The sequence below is a fragment of the Ciconia boyciana genome, chromosome 1, assembly GCF_034638445.1.
Source record: "Ciconia boyciana chromosome 1, ASM3463844v1, whole genome shotgun sequence".
Lineage (NCBI taxonomy): Eukaryota > Metazoa > Chordata > Aves > Ciconiiformes > Ciconiidae > Ciconia > Ciconia boyciana.
In genome coordinates, this window is record NC_132934.1 from 123,611,974 (window position 1) to 123,635,172 (window position 23,199).

The window sequence follows — 23,199 nt, forward strand, 5'->3', positions numbered from 1 at the left end:
TTTGCTCCTAATGTGGCAACATACATCAAACGGAGTTGAAAAAGCATTGGTCAGCTATTTTGGGAAGCCTGTCTTCCATTGATCGTATGTATAGCCTTGCTGGATGAAATTGCTGACAATTTATACTAGGTGGGATAATATCAAATTAAAAAAAAAAAAAAATCAAAGGGGATACTGAAATATAAGCAACACTGTTGCGTGACAGCAAAAAGATCAGAACCTAGAGTCCTCCTCCAGGAGTTTCATTTGTGATTTCACACAGAAGAATCAAAAGCTAAACAAATTAGCCCACTCCAAATCCATACGCAACCTGCATTACAAAAAAAGAAAGCATTGTGGCCATAACTTAGTGCCAGTTACTAATTTGAATTAAATGACCACTATGTGAAGGAGGGAAAAAAAATAAAAATGGGCATAAGCAGATTAAATTAATATTTAGAATAATAAATTAGATGAAGAACATGGAGAAAGTGAATGAGGAAGTTTTGCACTGGGTTGAATAATTTTAACAAAATATTCTGGAAATACTTTTACACGGCATATAGGACAAAAATAGTTTATTCTACCCACCCATTAGAAATTTTGGTCTAAAAATGATGTATCAGCTTTCTAGAAATATGGAAAATGACAATTTTTACAAAATAATACTTTTTCTCTTTTTATGTGGTTTCTTTTATGGAATCTGATGATAAGCTTTTTAGTTACAGAAATAGGTTTTCATTACATACTATAATTAAAGAGAAAGAAAAGGTGAATTTTTCATTTGCCATGTTCTTCTATTCTGCAACAGAGAAAAGTACTTTGGTTTAGTGAATTTAGCCTGGCTATTCAAGGGACGTTCTCAGAGGCAGAACAGAGAATACAGAATTTTAACTGTTGCACTCTTCTGAAAGACCATCCCCTCATTGCCCAAAAACTGTAACGCACATACTGTAGCAAGTCTAACACCTTTTTAATTTTGTAAGTTTAATTAAACTTTTTTCCTCCTCTCTTATTTACTTAATTATCTACTGTTATGCATTCTATTTTGGGTGAAAATCTCAGGTGTCATACTCAGTGTCTAAGACTCACTTTGGAAATGGAGCCTTAAAAAACACTGCTGAAGGTGAAGATGGAAAAAAGACACACAGAAAAATAAAAGTTAATTTTACATACCTAACTGCTGTAAGACAGTTGCTTTTACTTGTGCAGGAAGGTTTTCGATCTGCAAAAGTTGTTCATAAGCTTCCTTTGCAGAGTGATACTTTCTCTGCAAAAGGAAAAAAGTAAATGGATTAATCATAAAGCTTACAACAGATCACCAATAGCAACGATTTCACAGCACTGACAGCACACAAACACGTTGACAAAAAAATTCTAGAACTTTTTTTTTTTTGGCATACAGTGCATATGAAAGCTTTAATGAGTGACGTATATATACGGTAAGATAATAACTTTCATAAATATGGTATTTAATATAAATTGACTATAATTATGGGAAATTTGCAAAGTATTAAATTTGGTCAACTCCTCATATATGCATTATGCTTCTTATACTAAAATGAATATACTGTTTTTAAGGGGAATGCTTGAATGTGAGTCTATATCTGAAAAAACCCTACACAAATTCCTCCCAGAAAATTCATAACAGAAATGAAGATCACTGGTAATTGGTGGCTGGTATAATTTTGCCTCTCTCCTTCCTTTGGTATATTTGAACTGCCTTTTCCACATATTTGTTGTCCTGGTAAGAGCCTCACCATATGTAGAATTAAAACATATCCATGGATTATGCCTAGAGAATGAAGATATGCCATCTTATTATTTGCTATATAGTTTAAGTGTGCTTAAAGCACGGAAACATTCAATTCTTAACTCCCTATATGAACAGGTCTTGATACCGAAAACACATTTTCAGGTTAGGATCGTGGTCTTTATTAATTTCTGAAACAGTATGAGCTGTTTTGTAAATATTAAACGTTAAGACTTCTTGATAGATTATTTTTTTTGTAATAATGTCAGCATTTATCTTTGCATTACCCTAACAATAATTGTTTAACAGTGAATGTATTTTAAATGCTTAATTCTTCTGTTCCTCCTCCTGTTCCTCCTCCCCCACAAAAGTCTAGCAGACATAGATACTGAGGTCTGTTCGTAACAGTACCTTTTTTTTTCTTTTTTTTCTCCCCCTTTTTTTTTTCTTTCTAAAAATTCTATACAATTTTTTAAGAAAGATTATGTTTCAGATAATTCAACATTAGACTTCATTCTGGGAAACATGAAGAATGTACTAAAATAAATGGGGCCACCTAAATGCAAACGATCATGACTTACTTTACATTCGTTTTATGCAAAGAGTACACACTACTGACTACTGGTGTTTTAAAAGGGACAACTGGGAAGAAGACTCTAAACAATATAAATACCTATTAGAAGTTAAAAATGTTATTAACTTCTTGAAATCTCACAATCACAAAAGACAACTGTTGGTTTTAAAACCTTATTCTAGTCAGGAGAAAAAATTAAAGCAGCAATTACATACTTTCAAATGGAACAAAGGGAAGTTGGTAGAAAAGATTTTTAATTGGTGTTCATGAAATGCAGACAACTGGTAAGAAAACAAATAATATAAATAAATAAAATATCCATGGCCAGCAAAATAAAGACAATTAGGAAAAAATTTTAAATTTAGCATTGGGAACAAAATTTGTAGTTTATGACTATGAAGGATAAGCAAATGAACAGAAGTTCACTGTATAGCATGACAGCAGAGGCAGCAATCCAGATGTCAAATAGGTAAATATTAGTGCCTAATATCCCCACTTTGAAAGAGATGTTTACATGCTTAGGAGGATTCAGAAAGACCTATTAAAATAGGGCATGTTTTCCAGATCTAGAATACTTTTTACTTTTGTTATTTGTTGTATTATTTACCCTTTAGAAATCTGTCTACTTATATGCCTTAACATATTACAGAAAACTCTCATACTGTTTACATTTGGTTTTATTTAGATATGTTAATTCCAAAGATCCAAAGTCTCTGATGAGAGGCTGCACCATGAAGGGTCTTAGAAATGGGAAGAGGGAGGGGAACCCAATCCAACATCTTTCTTTAGACACTGTATAAGCTACCACCCTAAATAGCTAGAGGGACTCACACTGTCACAGATGAAATAATAAAAACTACCATTAAACACCATGAAAAACCACTGCTAACTCTTATCAGCACTGGGCTATTCTCTTGTTCGGAGGCTGGCAACCCATCATTTAAACTCCAGTACTATGAAAGTACATAATTAAGGAATGAATTAACTTTTTCATTAAATATTAGAGAGTAGATAATTTTCAAATATATGGAGGGGTTCAGAAAATTGTAGTACTGTGTCCTTTAAAAGAAACCAAGCAACCAGCCTCCTTCCAAAAACATCTCTTCATGGTGTCAGAGGTAATATCCAGAATGAAGTCAAGACCCTGTGTGGTTCCAAATTTCTCAAATTCCAGAAAAGAAGCTACCCCGCCCAACCAGAACTGCAAGACAAACTAACTCTAATAGCAGAATGCACTGAAACTTTTTTCCTCTGACTTGCATTAAAATACAGTTCCCGCTGCCTACGATTGTTAGTCAGAAAGCATAGCTTAAGCACTTGTAACATTGGTCACGCAATTACATAAGGCACCTGGCATGGTGACCTGAGATGTTCAACTTTCTCTTTTACTCTAGCAGATCAAAAGAACTAATGTGTTGAGGATGCTTTGTTATATAAACGTGTCAGATGTGCTCCAGTGCTCAGAATAAAATCTGGACGGTGGCCAGGTAAGAACCACAACAGTCCATGAAGTTTCTTAATGGTGTTTTGGGACAGGGGATTTCTGTCTTGTCGTACAGCTTTGCACCAAAAGCATTCAAAAGAAAAATATCTTGTTTATCAAATATGTATCTTTTATTTATATATAAATACCTAAAGTCATTTTTCACCGTGCCATCAAAAGACAGCACTTACTTTATCAAGCTCCTTTTCAACTGACTGAAAGTGTAGTTTATTTATGTCTGTCCTCCATTTTAATTACAACAGTTTTTTTTTTCATGTCACATCCCTTCCTCAGTCATATAACACCTATAAACATGATAAAAGGGCACACAATCTACATTATATGACCAGTCAGTCAAATTACAAATATACAATAGCTATTTCAGTAGCTACTTGGTTTTAATTTACTTATTTTCTGGAAGCTCAGTAAGTGTTCTGTAATTTCCCAAAAGATTCACCTAAAAAACCCTCTGTGGTAGGATTTGATATAGAATTAATAACACAGCTTTATGTGCTGTTGACCTCAGATCTCAAATGTTTCTGTCACATATGTTCAGTTAAATTTGAAAATTTAATGTCAAAAAAGGCACCTGGGCAACTGGCGAGACTCGAGTATGTGTGCGTGTGAAACAATATGAATTTGTATTATTTGAGAAACTACACATTTTTTATATCTACATATAACTTTTTAAATACATATATAATCTCATAAAAGCATTTTACTAAAAATTATGTTTAGGGTTTTTTTTGCACTCAACTTGGGAGACTAGTAAATATGTATGTTTATTAAAATAGCTACTCCGTTTTATAGCATGACAGTCCACATTAAAAATATTTTTAATTTAGCCAAAGCAAATAAAGTTTCTTTAGCAATTCAAGACTTAAGCCTAACTTTACAAAAGCATCTATAATCTGAATTCCACAGACTGATTACATCATACAGTTAGAAACTCAACCACACTTCATAAAAAGGAGCTTAAAGCTTACCTGGATTTCATATAAGTGGGCAATGTGAAACTGAACTGTAAGAGTGGGAAAATCAAAATTATTAGTTTTAATGAACAACAACAATTACAATATGTTTTTTCAAGTGAGGGATAAACAATGTTTCAGATTTACCAATGCAAACCAAGATAAATTACATTTTGAAGATACAAAGAAAGTATTTGTTTACATTGATATTTTACACTTAATAGAACTGACAGAGAATGAATACGTATCCTAACAAAGCATTAAGACTGCAAACAGATATTGCAGAAAGGCAGTCTGTGGATTTTATTTGTATTCTGAAATGCAGAGTCCATTAACCTTTCAGTAAACTTAGCATTAAAATCTCTTTAAGCAGAGATGCACAACAAGAGAATGCAGGTAATATTTTCTGTACATAACTGAGTTAGAAATAAAGACTTAGTTTTTATTTTCATTCAGCTGCCAAGGGATAGACTACCTGGGTTACGGAACAGAAAACTACATTATACACTGCCAGCTTTATACAGGATCTTAAACTTAGGTGGATTTTTTTTTCCTTTTTAGGAATTGTCTTTCCCCTGTTAAACTGAATTAAAAGCGTAAGTTACATATGGTATTCTGATCATTACTGTAAAGCATCTTAAATTCCTCATACAAATTGCACAGAATGCCATAATACTACTAGCAACTCTTGAAGGCAAGAAAATTGCTGGCTGGAGAAAGAAAATGAGAGTTGTTCAAGAGTAAAAGCAGAGGGAAAATTATCCTCGTGCTGCTCAAATCATTAAGGAAAAGGTGGAGTTCCTGATCTCTAAGGCTTGAGAACTGCTAACTTAGACTAGCCATCAACTGGTAGATAGTTAAAGGTAGTTGAGAGGAATGTGATCCTTATCCTGATTTGATGAGGAAAAAAAAATTTCTTTGAGACAGACTTTGCCTGATGTTCTTGAGGACTACAAGTAAGAAAACATCCGTGTTTGAGCCAAGCTCAATTTATTTCAATTACACCGATTTCCTTCTTCTGAAGCTACAGAATAGCGTGAAACAGAGGTTCATACAGGTAATTTGGAGTTCCAGGGTTTCTCTCTGGGTCTTAAGGGAGGGAAAAAGCTCCCTTTGTGCACAGCTTTGTCCTTCACTATAAAGAAGGTAGCCTAGTGCACTTTAGAAACCAGGTCATAATGAAATGCATCATCTAAAATTTTAATAAACTTTTTCTGTTCCTTGCTAAAGGGCACATAACACACCCATTATGTTCACCACATTGTCAAACTTCACACTGCACTGATGAAAGAAAAACCTCTCCTTTGTTTCAGGAGTTCATTATCTAAAAAATCTCTCCTTTTTTTTTTTCCCCTCATAGCAAAACCCCTTCAGTGTGAAGCTACAAAACAAAGCCATGCCTTGCAGGGGAAAGAAATTAAAGGTGTCACATTAGAGACTGCCTAAATAGAAAGAAGACATGCTTAGTACTCAAACATTTCTGCTAGGAAGACACTCACTGTAATGCTGTTACTCACCCAGCCTTTAGAAATGCAAGGGGTAGGATTACGGCAATCTCAAGCATTTATGTGACGGTACCTGACACCCTGGGTCAGAGTGCATGGTTCTCCTTCCGCTAAGTAGTACAGGAGAACCTGACAAAGTATCTCTCATTCCTCTTCACTCTCCTCCTTTGGGTTTGTCAGGCACCGTGTCCAAGGCCAGGGGGCAATGAAGCCCTGACATGGGGCCATACCTCTACATAAATCTGGGGGCAGAGCGGACTGTGGGGGAAGGGTTAGGAAAACCTTACAAAAATTCAGAGATATAGTGAAAACCAATAAAGTTAGTGAGAAATAATATGAACTAACATGAAATACAATAAAGAATCACATATGTGGCAGAAAACAATAAAAGCCTATTGACTTAGGAAGAATTCTGCAAATAATTTTACAAAATTATCTGTGCCTGTTCCTGATAACTGACATAGCTTTGGAGAAGACCTTGCAGCACAGCTGGCTCCTTGATACCAATACAGCCAGCAGTTTCACCCATGTAAACAAACCCCCTTTCATGACCCTTGCCGACAGAATATTCACAATTTTGCCCAGCTCTGAACTAAAGATATTTAAAAATGCTTTTAAATACTTTATCCAATGCTTCTGAACTTAGACTTAGAAGGTAACTTAAGCTCAACACCAAGAGCAGCATGAAGGTACCTCAAAAACTGAGGGAGTAATTTCCTTCACAACTGTCCACTTTTTAATTCTTACAGACTCCAAAACATGCAGGAACATATGCTTTTTCGTGCATACGATTCCACTAACTATGGATAAATATCTGCAGGATGCTCTGTAGCAGCCTACAGTATATACTGCCCATGAGATATCATACTACACTAAAAGATGAACGTATTCAAGTACAGATTAATATATAGCTGGGACCTAATAAAACAAACAATCAAATTACATTTTGTACTTTTTCTTACTTCAACAACGTAAGACTGATGCTGAACTTTAGATCCATAAATTTAAATGGCATTAAAATGATCACAGAAAAATGACAGATTATCAAGATGCCACAAAGTTTTAAATAATTGCTATTAAATGTATGCTATGGCACAAACACTACATTTATAAATAAATAAATGAACAGCCAAATAGTACATTTCCTCCAGAACTCAAGTCTTCAGAGCAATTAATAAACTAAGTCTCAATTTTTACTTAGTCCATTTACTAAAACAATCCACAATTCCACTGGAATATCTGCCTCCATTGACAGATGGAAACAGGTTTTGTAGTCTTCCTCTCTCAGTACTGATTCTTCTGAAGTATTCGTTCATTAAAAATTGATACAGTTGTGAGCATAAAGCTTAAAAAAAAAAATCTACAAAAAAATAAATGGAAATACTTATAGTTTACTTACTTTCAGCGTTAGACAAAGTGCAGGGATTGCAGTCAATCAAAGCTAACTGAAAATGCTGAAAGAAAAAGAATGATTTGTTTTTCAAACAAAGTAATACTAGCACTTTGCAAATTATTAAGAATAAATCAATTTTGTACTTGAAAATGAATACTGTATTTTACCACGTGTCTTAAAGAAAACAATTTTCAATTTCTATTCAACTGTTTACTAGAGGAAGTAAATTTTTTTTATTGCAAACGTAGCGATGCTTCTAGTACTGTAAGATGGCAACAGACATCTTCACAAAACAATTGCGATAGCATCTGGAAGAATGATTGCATCAAATGAATGGTCAAAATTGGAAGATCAAGTTTTCCTCAGAATACACAACTGGGAATGCAGTCATACTAGCTCATAGCCTCATGGAGATAAAACACTGAAGCTCTCAATTTGTCTACCTAGAAAAAACAGAATACTCTTCCTTCAAATTGAATGATTTGAAGTCTTTTGAAAAAATTGATCTCTTGTTAAAAAGCAGTTAAAATGAATACCTTTACACTAAAACATGAGTTCATAAGGAATTCATAAGTTCTTACATCCTCTGCTCCTGGTATTAAGAAAACTTCAGTTAAACATTAAAGCTTGTTTATTTTTAATCACTTTTTCTCAAGAGATATGAAAAATATCTTTTAACACACCTTTGCATTCAGAAGTTCTGAGCCAAGCATTTCACTCTTCTAGAAAGAAGGTCAGACAAGCAGAGCAATGACGTCTGCCTGCCAGAAAGTCTGGATGCGAGCAATCATTTCACAAGTGTCACACTAATTCAGTGATCGCTATTTACAGTTTGAAATGCAACCAGGTGTGTTAAAATGAATGAAACAGGCATACACACACAAGTGCCTCTGAACTTTTCCATAAACTTTACAGAAAATTCCTACACAGTGTAGAATTTGGATTAACATATTAATTCAATAGAGAATAAGGCCTAGGAATATAGGAACCTAAGAGACAGCATATAAAATACTACTGTTAATAAATACAGTTATCAACAAAATACAGTTTCAGGTGGCTTCTAATACACAAAACATTACTGATACTTCAGTATATTTTATTTTGTTAGCACAAAAATGGTAATTTAGCTCCGGCTGTTCAGGATGCCAAACCAGGTGACATCAGGAGCTTATTAGTGTAGCTGGGAAGAAAAAAAAAATCATCCTTATTAATGGATGTATATGCAACTTGCTTTCAGTATTGTCATACTCAGAGCTGCTAGATACTACAGAACTTTCCTCATGGTCCTAATAATACCTCATGTATAGCATGTCTATATAACATACAGCTCAAGGATTTATAAGAAGAGTTTAACAGACCACCAAATTTCTAAATAAACATCTTTAACCAAAAAAGTATTAGAAACTTAATGTATTATCCATAGCAAAGCATAAAAAAAGAATGTTGATGATCTTGTGAGCTCTGCGAGGCACAGTGACACAGCTTACCTCCTCACTGATTTTGATCAACATTGTTTGTAATATATAACAGCTTTTAAAAAATGAAACAAACTCAAGTTGAATAACAAAAATTTATGATTTTTAATGAACCTTTTAGCAATATCATTCCCAGAAGAGAGCACAGAAAACAATGAACTCACATATACATTACCTGTAAAGTAACTTTTTAACCTTAGAGCAAGCATTAAATAATACCTTATAAATATTAAATATTAGCTTATTTCTCTGCCTTGCCTGTTCCTTTTTCTAGTGTTCAGCAGTCAGAGAACTTAAAATCTCCCCTCACTTACATTGCAATGCAGGTTGTGTGCCTCAGAGACATCCTTTAGTCGGTTACCATAGTGATTCTACTAAGCAGGCAACTTAGAAAAAAAAAAGCTAAATAAAAATAAAATGCTCTACTTTATATTGCATTTTGCCTGACAAAAGAAAAAAAAAGACAGACCTATATACTTTGGCCTGTACATTGAGTATACCGATCTAAATGGTACAAAATCCATTTTGCACAGATGTGTCATCTTGCACTGTCACTAACAATTAATATGAAAAGATAAAGCAGAAAGGAACAGATTTGCTCTCACCTACCAATGCTATTATAAAAAATAAGCAGATCTAAACAGAAACAATTGACAACTGTTCTGTAGTAGCTTTTCAGAAGGGTTACTGCAGTGAGACTCACTGAGAGAAAGCAGGCAACCATGTAAGAAAATCTAACCATTTTAATATTTAAATACGCCAGTAGTATCAGTGCTGTACAGTAAAAAAAAAAAAAAAAAGCAGGAATATTCTCAGCAATACCTCCTAAAAATTTAAATTCTTACTGCTACATTAGCTGACTTTCAAATCTTGAAATCCACATTATGAAAATTTTCTAAGTGTACTAAATTTCTGCCTGCACTGTTCACTAAGCTACAAACAGTAACGAAATGGATAAACCGAAGCCCATAACTACAGCAAAATAAACCATTTGCACTAAACAATTATCGCAAAGCAATACACAGAAAACCCAGAACCTTTCAAACCAAGAACCTTTGAAATGCACATACATGAGCAAACCTACACCTCTTGCCAGATAAATAATACATAGCTCCCTGTTAAGTATTCGAAATCAGACAAAAAAAAAGCATGCATGCATTCTAACGCATAGAAGTCATCAGCCAAAAGCAGATCCACTAATCACAATTACCAGAACCAAAAAATTAAAAAAAAAAAAAAAAAAAAAAAGAGTAATCATTTCCAACTTCCATTTCTGCAACAAACAGAAGCGGCTAGCAAACATCTGCACCTCTCTCAAATATTGCAGTACTGAAGCTGGCTACTGCTGTGTGAAATAGTTATTATGCAGGAGAGGCCGCTGCAGTTCAGAGACGACATACAATACCTCAAGGCAGACAGCAGTCTATAGAAATTCAAATCCAGAGTAAGAGGGTTTACCTAGAAGGCAGTGTTCTGAATGTTAAAAAGTAACAGGCTGTCTTCAAGAGCTGCAGCTCAAGTCATAATATACCTTGATTTGTAGCCATCTGTAATTGCACAATTATCTACAGCCTATTTTGTCTCCTCTGGAGTCCTTGACTTGCCTCTGATTGTGGAAACAATTTCCAAGGTAACCTTTCCAAGGATCAGAAGTACAGTGGATTGCATATAAACAGAACTGATGAAAGCATTAGGTCTGGTAGTAAAATAACAGTAATCTGACACCGATTTAGGTAACTTAGTATGTTTTCACTACTAGAATTAAACACTAATTCTCCTAACAAATTAGTCCTTTACAATTTAAGAGGCAAGTACCCAGGATTTTGTTGTTTCTTTAATCAATAAATGACCAACACAAAAAGAACTGTCGTCTTCTTCGTGCAAGATTTTCAGTACTATCTCCGTTTACATCCAAGCCTGAGACCACAAAATAGTGATTCTACTCCCTCCTTCTTTTGAGGATGACATTAGCAAGTTTAATAGCTCTCAGTTCTGCATTTATTTAGCAAGCAAGGCAAGCCATCATCTGAAACCTGACAATTCTCACAGACTTACCATGAAGGAAAGCTCCATCATGACTCAGTAAAATTCTGTCAGGAGGTGGCTTTTTCTGCCTATGTGACCTAGGTGTGATGCCTATGCTCCTCAGAGCTGCCTTTGTTCAGATAAGTAGGACACAGAAAGCCTTGCGTAATCAGCCATGGCAGAGCGCCAAGCCTCCATTTGCTGGGCATGTTTGGGGCCAGGGGAGAGGGTCAGGAGAGGACGCGCTACATGTGCTGCTACATCAGCTCATTGCTCTGCTCTCCGGCGTCTTCTCAATTCAGAACAAATTCATCTTGTAAGATGAAGGTTTGTGTAAACACTCACTTACTCTTGTCCAACATTAAAAAAAAAAAACAAACCCCAAACCTCAAGACTGAGGAAAACTGTTACATGGACATGACAGAAGGAAGCTGCTTGAGGGCAAAAGAAACAAAGGTCACACATAGACATAAACTGAATAACAGCAGTATGTTCAGTAGAATCTCTTGTTTTGACTAGCTGTATCTGAAAAATTCTGTTTGAACAGAAAGACCAACATCTTATAAAGTACACCGGAGTGTTTTTCACAAAGCTATCTTGATACTCACATTGCCTGCGTGTTTTATCATTATTTGTGCAGCATCAAAATTCAGCTACCCCTGCAGTACAGCCCGAAGGACAGCCAGCAGCAACACAATGCCATAGGGAAACGGGATGCCTGGAAGCTTGCTCCTGCTGCTGCACCACCAGCATCACCACGGAGCCGAACTGCCCTGAGCTGGGGTCACTTCAGGACCTGCAGCTCTCTGCCTCCAGCCCACACAACCACCCTGGCTGAACCAAAAGCACAGCATAATCCTTGCCGGGTATCTGTGGCTACCTAGCCAGTACGCGTAGCTAGCTATTATTGCGTGCCCTGAATGCCAATCTTTCAGTTACAGCTAATAAACCTGGACCAAGATCAACCTCCTGCGAGGAGAAGGTCCACAAATGATGTAAGTGTACCAACACCAATACTCATTAGCTTGAATGCTCAACTTCTGAGTCAACTATTTCTCTTCTCATGGTTTGTTCTCCCACCCTACCCCCCAAAATGACAGAAGATGCCACACAGCATGTTCATTCAATTTTAGCATTTACTCCTCTTTGTAATCATCACATTTCAAAAATACACCTACAGTTTCTTTTATCCGAAAACTCCAAAATGACTCAAACCCAAGCAAAACTAAGCAAGAGAGAACAAAACAAAACACTCCGTAGGCCAAAGATTGTGATAGCGTAATCCACTGTCAAAACCAGTTGCCTAATAACTCCCTTGCACTTTGGTTACAGTGCCATGCTGCATTAAAAACTTTCACGTTTTTACTTCTCGTATATGTCTCTCCATCAAATGCATATGCAAACTATAAAGTCTTAGAGAGCAATTTCATTCCCAAATGCTGTTTTCCATTCACTTACATTTTTATTAAAATAGTCTTTTGACTCATTTCATCTTGCTTTCCACAAAATGCTTTTTAGGTGAATTGCTTGCAATCTTGGATATCTACCTTGCAATAGTTAAAGCCCTGTGTTTTGTTTTTTACCTAAAAATGTCACTGATTAGTTTCTTGTAGAATTACAGACATAAAACTAGACATTAGAATTCAAAAATTCTCATAACTGTATGTATTTTGGCTAGTTAATTTTTCTTTAATAATTAAAAATAGATACATAAGGTTTCAATTTAACATGTTTAAGCTTAAAAATTACTAATATAAGCACATATGAAAGATGACTAGGTTGTGAAACAGCACTTGAAGGCTTGAAAACACAAATTTTCACTTTCATAAACACATTTTTATTTATTACTAAGAAAAAGAACATTAAAAAAGAACAATGTGTCTGTAACAGCTAGATGTTGGCATACAATAGCTGCAGTAGCTAAAAATATCTTTCATAAAGATGTATATATAGACAGGAGAATTACTTGAATAAGTGATGGAAAAGTGTCTGACTGACTATAAATAAGTACTTTGAACTGTTCATCTGTGTATCAGTATTTAATGGTTTTATATTTCATGCATATTCACATAATTCATGCATATTTTCCCAATAAATTCTAATTCTTTTGCAGCCTTTTTCTTATCCTAATATAAGCAGCATGTCTTAACATTACCAACAAATGAGAATTTTTTTTATTATTTTCCTAAAGATTAAAATTATATTTAAATTTATGAATTACAGGCAAGATCAAAGCATAGGCCTGAAGCAAACTACTAGGATAGCTGTTTTGTGCATAAATAAGGAGGAAAAACTTCTAGAAGTGAAAGGCAGAATCAGTATTTCTACTAAAAGGCAGATAATTGAAAACATGAGAAATTTAGTTCTCATTCTTCGAAATGTTTTGTTGCTGGGTACAGGATGCATCTGCAATACTTAAAAATCAAACAAAATTCCCAAAGCACAACATAGCTTGGTTTGCCATAAAATAACCTGCTTGTGTCCAGAGTCCCTACTGGCCACCCATTACAAAAAAAAAAAAAAGAAACTAAAACAAAAACCAACAAAAAACCAAACAACAAAAAAATCTGCCACCAAAAAAATCCCAACAAAAGCAAACAAAACACCTCCTCACAAAACCAAACCCACAGAAAATCTCCCACCCACTCACCATTCCCTCAATGTTATCATTCTAATAAATATGAAAAACAAAGATTCCTTTTCTTCCCTTAAGTAGTCTGCAGCAAACAATGGAAGTGAACTGAATTTTACATTCAAAGGGCTTTCATGATCGTTGCCCTAACTCCCCACCGAAAGCACACTAGGATACTTCAACACCACCAAGCAGAATGAGCACCAGATGGAAGACTGGTTTCCCATAGCTGCTGTTTCCAATGTAGCTCAACTATTACACTAAATAATACCAAAGCTGTAATTTTTCTTTTTTTCCTCAGCTTCCCTTTTATGCATGTCAGTGGTCCCACACAATCCCTCTTCGTGCTCTACCTAGCTCTGCGTTCAGCTTCCAGATGGACAAGAGGCATCGGGGCTGCCCGATGCACAGCAACTCCTGTGTGGATGGGACAGTTCCCTTCGTAGGAATTTTTCACATCCCAACAGACCAGACCCACAACCAGTCGCTTGGTGCCTCTGTTGCAGATCAAGCCAACCAGATCACCTGGTCCTCAGCTTGCAGAGCTCAAATGGCTCTGGGGCAACATGTCACGCAGGAATGTTCTAGGAACTTCTCTTTGAAATCTCTTTCCTTCTGACGTATTTGCTAGAAATTGGTTAAGATTCAAAAGTACGTAAGAGAAGAACTGAGACATATGCACAAGACGGGATGATTACATACATGTACGAAAAAAGGAGGCAAAAAAATATATTCAATAAATAGGAAAATGACAAGGATAGCAAGCAACATGCCAGAAATAACGTGGCCCATACTCAGAAGCTTGAACATTTTTTCCAACTACATTTACCAAACCAATAAAAAGATGTATAATATTCCTAGAGATCATGCTTTATTCTCCTTTCAGATTATCACGGTGCCACCACAGCCAACACCATCAAACACAGCGATCCTAGCGTTCGTTAGTAGGAAATGGCAAATAGGAAGGGGGCAGCAGGACATGCAGTAAAGTGTGAAAAGGTTAGTTAAACCTTAACAGTATGTTGCTAATATAGTAATCAATAATAAAATCTCTCCCACCCCACCCCACCCTCCACCCCAGTCATTGCCAGTAGATTTGGGAATTAATTGTACTTTTCTGATGAATGGGGCAAATGCAGCTTTCATGTATCACCTCTGAAGGTAACGCTGCCCTACCTGTCAGGTTACACAAGGACTGTTTTCTTTTCAACCAGAAGGGCCACCTTTTTTTTTTTCCTTAATGTAAGCCTGAAGGCCAAGCAATTTTCAACAGCACTGGTGTTCTTTCCAGAGCTTATGGCAATGGGGTAACAGAGCAGTCAAGGGTTCTCATAGTAATTTGCAAGTCTTAACTGCAGCAATGTTAAAAACATGCAAAAGCAGTAATTGATTTTGAAAAAACAGAGAGCTGATTTTATGCTTGTTAAAGAGCACTCTAGTAATTATCTTGATCATCAACATCTTAAAATAGTAAAAATTAATTTTGTGCTTAAATTGCTTACATAAAATATAGATGATTTATGTTAATGGTCTAAAATTGTGAAAAACATGGGATATATGACCTTCAGACTCCCATCTTCCCCCTTTGCCTGAAGACTCTTACTGACAATGACTCATCTGATGGCAATGGTTTATTCTTAGCAATTACAGACTTAACATGAATGTTTAAATACCATCAAAAATATTATGATATTTCAAAGTACATTAATGCAATGTCGGTACAATCTGTGAAATCCAGAACAGTCACAAGCGATGTTACCAGATGAAAAGTTACTTCCACTTTCTGCCTCAGTGTCAAATAAGAAGCTCAAACTGGGCTATGAATTACATTATATAGAGCCCGAGGGAAAGGGTTTGTGCTCAAGGCCAGTCACTAGCAGGCTGGATCCTAAACCCCGTAACCATCCTCGAAAATCCTGGATCCTTTTAAAAAGGTCCACAAAACCAAAAAAGGCACAAGACAACTGTGTCTTTTCATTACTTTGGGTTACTTATCTTTCTTTTGTGAAGAGACAAGATATTTGGTCTCAGAGAATGAGACAGACATTCTGTGAAAACATCCTTTCGCACTCTTTCATACCTCTTCCTCATTTTATTCTCCCCATGCTTGTGCATAACCACTGCACCAGCACTTCATTTTGTTCTCTTCACTAAGGAAGTATTTTCTGACTTGCCTCTCATATTCTTGTCACTCACAGAGTTCTGGCTTAAGGGTTTTTTTTAAACCTCAACTCAGCAATCAGTCAGATTGGCTTTTAAAGAAGCTACTGCCCTGCTTTTTCTGTTTATCTACTCCTCAATTGATATAATCTGATGTATGAACTGGTATGTTTCAGTCAGTAATATTTTGTTTTCAAACAAAGTAGATCAGTCTCAGGACTCTACATTAAATCCACAGCTGAGCTGAACTGAAAAAATCTGAAACTGTTTGAGACTGAGTGGATTGCTCCACTAGGTCTTTTCTTTCTTGCTCCTCACTCTTATTCTCTGCTAAGGATTGCAACCTCCGTAGCAGAGGAAGCAAACCAGAAACTCTGAGACCTTAGGTGTTTCAGTTGATAATTCCAGAGTAGAGTTTCATGCTATGTTTTGCACCAGAAGGGGATAAGACAGCGCTACCCCCTCCTTCCCATTCACGTACTCCTGCCATCTACTTTGCATTGGATCTAGCAACTGAGCAATCTCAAGTTGAGCTGGTTCAGACTTCTGATCCACGTCAGTCTGCAAACGGAAAAAAACCCCACCACCTCGATTCAATGCAGCAGAGGGTGCTGAACAATGCAGTCAGAATTGCAAGGCGGAAAATGAGACAACCTTTTAGCAACAACCTGCAGTTGTATTCATTTAAGGACAATGTGAAACTGCCCTTAATGCAACACCCTCCCCCCCATCATGTTTATTTTATCATCCTTTTGAAGATCGTCACTCTGTTCCAGGGTAAGCTGTTTTTGTTGCTGCCATTTGTTTTCTTAAATGACTTAATCACATTGCACATAAAAGCAATGGAATCATGAACATTTTGCATTACAAAAGATTAATTTATTTCTGTTTTTAAAATACTACTTTGGCGTTTTTCCTATTCGTGGTTGGTGTATTGAAAACTAAAAGTTTGGTCTACTCAAAATTCTTGTGATAACTGACCTTTTTATTTTGCGAAGTTGTGAAGATCAAACACAGTAAATTATTTAGAATGAATTCTCATAATATCTATTTAAATACTTGGTTCAGTGATAGAATTACATATTTCATGGCACAGCAGGAAAAGGTTATTTATTTCTTGATCAATTTATTCTATTAAAAATTAAAATGCAGAAGTTCCTTCCACTACTTGATTACAAGTTTACTACCTTCTTGTAAATTTACTCTTCTGTTTTGTCCCTGACTTCTTTAAAAATAAAACCAAAACGTACTTCTTCAGCACTTCTTTTATTCCCTATGTATCACGACAGCTAATACTAAATCTGTGCCAAAGTATAAGGAAATAGGACTATCCAAACTCGCACATAATCCCTTTCTCAACACAGTGATCTACCCCTACCTCCCCTTGCTCTCTTTTGCCGTTCATTGCGCTGAATCTTTCCTACTCCTATGCAATATCATCCTATCTAATCACAATTTCCAACTCCACCTGTCTCTGTAGGTGAAAGCTTGGACTCTAGATGAAAAAAGGAAGCCTGATGAGAGAAGTGCTTCCCATTATTACAAATACTGAACGGAAAAATTGAGAGTAACACTCCACTCTTTACAATCTTGGACAATGTGATTCTGGTAGCCTCACGAACACAACTTCCAGGAAAACAATCTGCTGGGAAAAGGAAGCCACAAGATTCTTGAAAACAAAACATGTAATGTTTTCAGTAGTTTTAGGAGAGATTAATATGCAGAAATATGTTTATAAATTACACTTAATTACAAATTACAAAATTCTCAGCCCTGCAGGTGTATTTCAAGGCACATGAAACTCCGCTAAAGAGCGCTTCCTTTTTCCAAGACACACATACCTAAATTTAGAGGTCAGGAAGGAAAGAACATGGGGATAGAGTAGGAAATGGAAGGAGGAAAAAAATGGGCAAACATGTTGAACGTCAAGAGATAAAATGACAGATTACAATCAGAGACTGAAAAAGAATGCAAGCAGTAAAAAAATTTAAAGGAGTACAGAAGAAACAAAGTACTGTATTAACACAAACCCTTTCTAACTGATTAGCCAGAAATAGTTGCCTTAGAAGCTGACTCTCAAACCAGGAAATAAAAGAATGATTAACTGCTAGAAAAGTAGAAATGATATAAAAAATTCATATGAGAACATTATTTTGCATAAAAGCTTTCTATTTTTAATAATTTTTAAGGACTTCCAGTTTACAATAGTTCAGTGGGGGGTGGGGGCTGGGGGGAGGGGGCGGGGTGGGCAGAGAAGAAAGAACATAGAGAAATCCAAGCTGCTAATTCTTCTATCTTCTTTCTCCTCCAACTTTCTGTACGTCCTCAGCCTCTCCCCAAAATGTATTATTTTAACAAGAGCCCTACACCAAATTTTTTATCTTCTGGGGTATCAGAGCTCATCTATAATTTTTCTGGGCTTTTCTGAGTATTTCTAGCACCTAACACACCTCAAATCCTACCCTTACTCAGTCTTTAGACTAAGAAACTTCATACTGAAGCACTTCTATTTCTAAAGCAGGTAGTATTTAACTGCTATATGCTTACATATTCCTTGCAGTTTTGAGATGCAACACAACTTGTAACAAATGTTAATTCAGTCTGAAAGGACTTAAACCTACCTTTAAACTAGACTCATAGTCTGTGTTCACTTTGAACATAAGCCCAAGTCGCAAATGAATTTCCTTGGCTCGACAAAAGCTGGGATCAACATAAAGCGCCTCCTGAAATGCTTTAATTGCCCTGAAAGAAAAACACAGATTAAAAAATCATTTTTTACTACAGTATTACTTTATAATCAATGTTATTTATATGACTAGCAGAAAGTGGATGAGAAAGCACTGTTACAGAAGAACATATGAAAAAAATGGTTTACATACAATGTTTTTGGTACATGGCTTTTGATTCTTCAAGGACTGGGTAATTTTGTACTCCAGATATCCTGGTATATTTGAAAGTCTAATCTTTTCTATTAATTTAGAGAAACTAATTTGCTGCATGAAATACAGTAACGTATCTGCTATTTCAGAAAGGATGACTCAGGAATTAGTAACAAAATTAGTGCAACTTTAGAACAATACAGTGATCATTCATGTCACAACCGACTGCTAGGTTGCTTTTGATTCCAGGTAGGGCAGACCCCCTGAGAGCAGCAGTAGAACAGAAGGCCTAGAAGGAGAGATCATGCACATCTCCTCCCACTGCACCAACCTGCTCTGTTTTCCACTTTGTTCTCCCTTTCTTAGCACCAGCACCGTGTAGGGACTCTACTAATACCTATTGCTCCATTACTTTCCAGTCACTCAACTACCTCCAGAAAAACACAGGTATGAAAGCCTGCCACTTCCTTCCACTGTAACTTGCCTTTCATATTCCCATGATAGGTAAAGATGGCTCTGATTCTATTTCCTTACCTTTAAATCCTCTCTACACGTGCCCCTGTTGATGATGGCACTGTACCAGATAAAACAAAAATGCTATGTAACAACTGTATCTTGGAGCAGAAAAAAAGTTATTCTTAACAGGATTGTTTTGCCTCTCAGGCCAGCTGCATAAAATTAGGACAGCTGAAATGCAACTAAAAGATAACAGATTTAAATTCAAGAGGGATTAAGAAAGAAGCTAAGACTCATTGCGTTAGCTTGCCTGAAACCTAATGACAGGTTGAAACAAAATACCTATATCACTGCTCATACAATGACAGAAATCAGAATCAGTCTCACTTAGAGTAGATTCAAGCACCTAGGCCAGGGAGGCCCGTCCCATTTGCTGTCCTAGGCAACCCCAGAGATGGATGCGGAGCAGGCAGGTGACAGACAAGCCTATGGGGAGAATTGTACCCACTGTGGAGCAGCACAGGGACACTGGACAGGAACTACCACAGTGCCTAAAATCACACAATGTTTAGGCAAATTGACTTCATTCCTACTCTGCACGTGTAGTATAATTTATAAGGACAAAAGGTTAGCAGTTGCAATGGGAAATTAAATAAATATTTTTCATAGACTTTTTATTCACAAAACACATAAATGATCATTTTTTAATCCATCAGCAAAAACACTTATTCTGCTCTAAAATTCTTACAGGCTCTTTTCTCACTCTTAACAGCAAAGCAAACCAAAGGCACAGAACTTCCTCTAGACAATGCAACAAAATTGTTTGTACCTAAAGCATTATCTGACTTGTTTAAATACAACTTAAGAGAAGATGGGCTTAAAAAAATTTTACATTTTTATTGTGGAACTGAAGCTTCCTCTATTACAATCATTCAGAAAGGGTTTCCTTTACCTTATACCCTACTTTTCTACTTACACAAGCTACCTGCACTTCTACTTACACTTTTCTACTTGCACCCGCTAAGCAGTCTCTCACATCTCATCTTAACTTCCCTGGAATAGTATGGGTGGTGATGAATCACAGACCTCAGTATCTACACTGAAATCATAACAAACAAGGATCCATGTCTCATAGCATCATCTACAAGCTTACCATCGTCTACAAAAACCACCACTCAAACTGGAAGGCCAAAGACTGGACTGGTCGCTAAATATCAGCACATATTTTAAGCTATGCTTTTTTAATGCCAAAGTATAGATTTTATGATTGTATATTTGCATTTCTTGTCTTAACTCTAATATGGTACTCAGTATCTTAGCCACCGGTATTTAAAATCCATTATTTGCATCTTGGTCAAAGACAGTATCCTAAGTTCTAAAAAGGAAGAAAACCAGTGTCTATGGTCCCTGTCAAAGAGAAGACAAAAATCAGGAATAAAGACATTGCAGTTCTATACCACATGTGAGATTGTGATCATTGCTCATATACACTTTGTGAACTTCATGTTCTTCACATTTTAGCTAGCTTGCTTGGTCAGAAAATACTAATTCCGTATTTCCTGTATGTCATGTCTCATTCGGAAGGATCATTGAAACATGGATTTCTAAAAAAGCTTAAGAGAAACTGTAAGAAACAAAAATATTTTTATAGTCTCTTGTTTACTGAACAGGAAGTATTATTCATTGCCACAGCTGAGCAACAGAGTTAAACAAAGTCACAAGTAAAACACCCAACTTTTAAGGACAGTTTTGAAATGTAGTTTGAACGTATACTGTCATTCATTCAAAAGAACAAGAATACTGCCTACCTCAGTCTTTCAGAGAAGCACAGCACTTAAAAAACAGTAAAATTATCATCATCAGACAACATGAAAAGATTGTTCCACGTTTAGCACAGAACCTGCTAGTCACAGACACCCCCTATGAGGTTTGCGTAAGGTTTATCTCTGTACAGACGACACGGCAACACCATTCACCCTTGTCTAACCTGCTTGTGGAGTCAGGTTCAACATTAGTAGTTATCATGAGTCTTTGAGATAATGTTACAACCCAACACAATTTTCCAATGAAGACAAGCCCAAAATGTACAAGGAGGAAGAAAATTAGGACAAGACATCATTCCCCTAGACACAATCTATGCAGGAAGTAATGGCGAGCTTTTCAACCCACTTTGATGGATGCTTGGAAAAATATATCCAATCAACCAAGTCAAAACAAAAATCTCTGTACCCTTTATGACACTATTAGAGTTACCATGCAAACGGCTAAATAGTAATATTCTAGCTGTACATTTCAGTTGTATTTGATCACTCCTAAACTGATGGTTTTGGGAGGAAGGGCGGCAATGCTTTAAAAGCATTATTTCCTTGAAAGGTTAAAAAATTCAAAGGAGTGTAGCCAGGGAGCATTGATTGCTCCCACCATTCCACTGATTTGGCAATGGAATGGACACGCTGGCAGAGAGTTTGGTGAAAGACTCTCCACTTAGAAATCTTCTTTCAGTTTCTAATACATGATGGATTTACATTTAAGAATTAATCCATATGCACTCAAAATGCTAGGGAACTCCTGGGTCAGTGACTTGCTTGCATCTTAAATTCTGTATCCTTGGATGCCATAATAAAAACTAAGAGAGAATTCTGAAAGGTAACATAAATTTAAACTTATAATGAAGCGTAATTTCATCAGTAAATCAAGGGAAAAATATTGTAAGAATACACCAAATATTCCCCAAAGCAGCTTTTCAAACTAAACCCCAGATATTTTATCTTCTCCATTCAAAATATTGACCTGCATCTTACTTAACTCTAGTGTTAATTCTATATTGATTATGCAATTTGTAGTTTTTCCAGGGTGCCAGTCACCAGTAATAACAAATACAAATTACTTCCACTACTTCTGTGAAAAAGGGCATCATCAAATTTCACAAATAAAGTGATCTGAAAGGCAACATTTTCAACAATTTCTACAAGTAGTAGGTGCTCATGTCTAATTTGGTATCTATAGCCTGATTTTCAATAGTCAGTAGAATTTTCAGAGAATAAAAGACTCAAAACTCTGAAAAGACATTCACGTATTAACTCTTACAGACAGACGAGCAATTCCACACCATAGCTGAATTAATATTGATCTAATTTCGCCTATGGGAAACATTTAAACAAAATAGCAATGCACTCCAGATTACAGGACACATCAAGAACATGGACTACAGTAAAAACTTTAGTTTTATTTTGGGGCTGTTTGTTTCCCAGTGCCATGCCCAGAGCTCCACTCAGTCCCTTACTACATCAATAGCAAAACATCTGCAATGTCCGACATTCATTTCATTTGTAAGGGCTCAGTAACATCCAACGCAGATGACATCAGGCCTTGGTACACGTTGGTACAACACAGAAGAAAGTGGACATGAGAAGAAGTGGAAAGTAGGAGCGAGTGTTGCAGTAGTAAAGGGAAATGAGAGAGAACGTGGCCCAATGTTGGTAACTGCAGTCCTTTCTGGACCATCTGTTTGCCCGAGTTGGGCCTTCCGGATACAGCAGGAGTCACTTGATCCTTGTACAAATCTTTGTTTCCTCTGAAACATCACTAATCCCATTTCTGTCCTCTGCCCAAGCCTACATCCAGAAAGGTACGGGTCTACAGGATCCAAGGCATCCAAGTTACTCAGATGTTTTCCCTCAAAGCTTTCCTATGGTTTGACCAAAACCGGAAGAGCAGATATAAGCTAACTGCTTGATGATCTGTCACATATGAAGCAGGATGTGGCTTAAGAGGCTAACAGCTTCCTGAAGAGACAATGGCACACAGCCTTCCTCAAGTAGATTGTTAGTCTCCACCACTAATTAACTGGCCTTCATGCACAGACAGAGCTTTTCATTTTAATGCTTCAGCAGACTAAACATACATTAGTCCAA

The 23,199-nt window shown here is 36.3% G+C and overlaps 1 protein-coding gene across 24 annotated transcripts in view; it reads right to left on the reverse strand.

The window, feature by feature from the left end:
• Positions 1 to 23,199, reverse strand: part of KDM6A (lysine demethylase 6A) — a 162,341-nt gene that overhangs the window by 56,687 nt on the left and 82,455 nt on the right. For 13 of the 24 annotated variants that reach the window (XR_012039815.1, XR_012039816.1, XM_072847822.1 and 10 more), the window contains exons 6-10: positions 18,572 to 18,692; positions 7,665 to 7,719; positions 4,776 to 4,810; positions 2,522 to 2,587; positions 1,156 to 1,249 (exon numbers count right to left, since the gene is read on the reverse strand). Coding sequence is in view for 22 of the 24 variants with exons in the window: in XM_072847822.1 (XP_072703923.1) it covers positions 1,156 to 1,249; positions 2,522 to 2,587; positions 4,776 to 4,810; positions 7,665 to 7,719; positions 18,572 to 18,692 (371 nt within the window). In the remaining 2 variants the exon portion in view is untranslated. The remainder of the gene's footprint in view (positions 1 to 1,155; positions 1,250 to 2,521; positions 2,588 to 4,775; positions 4,811 to 7,664; positions 7,720 to 18,571; positions 18,693 to 23,199) is intronic. The other 11 variants (XM_072847845.1, XM_072847801.1, XM_072847749.1 and 8 more) reach the window with 1 other exon arrangement.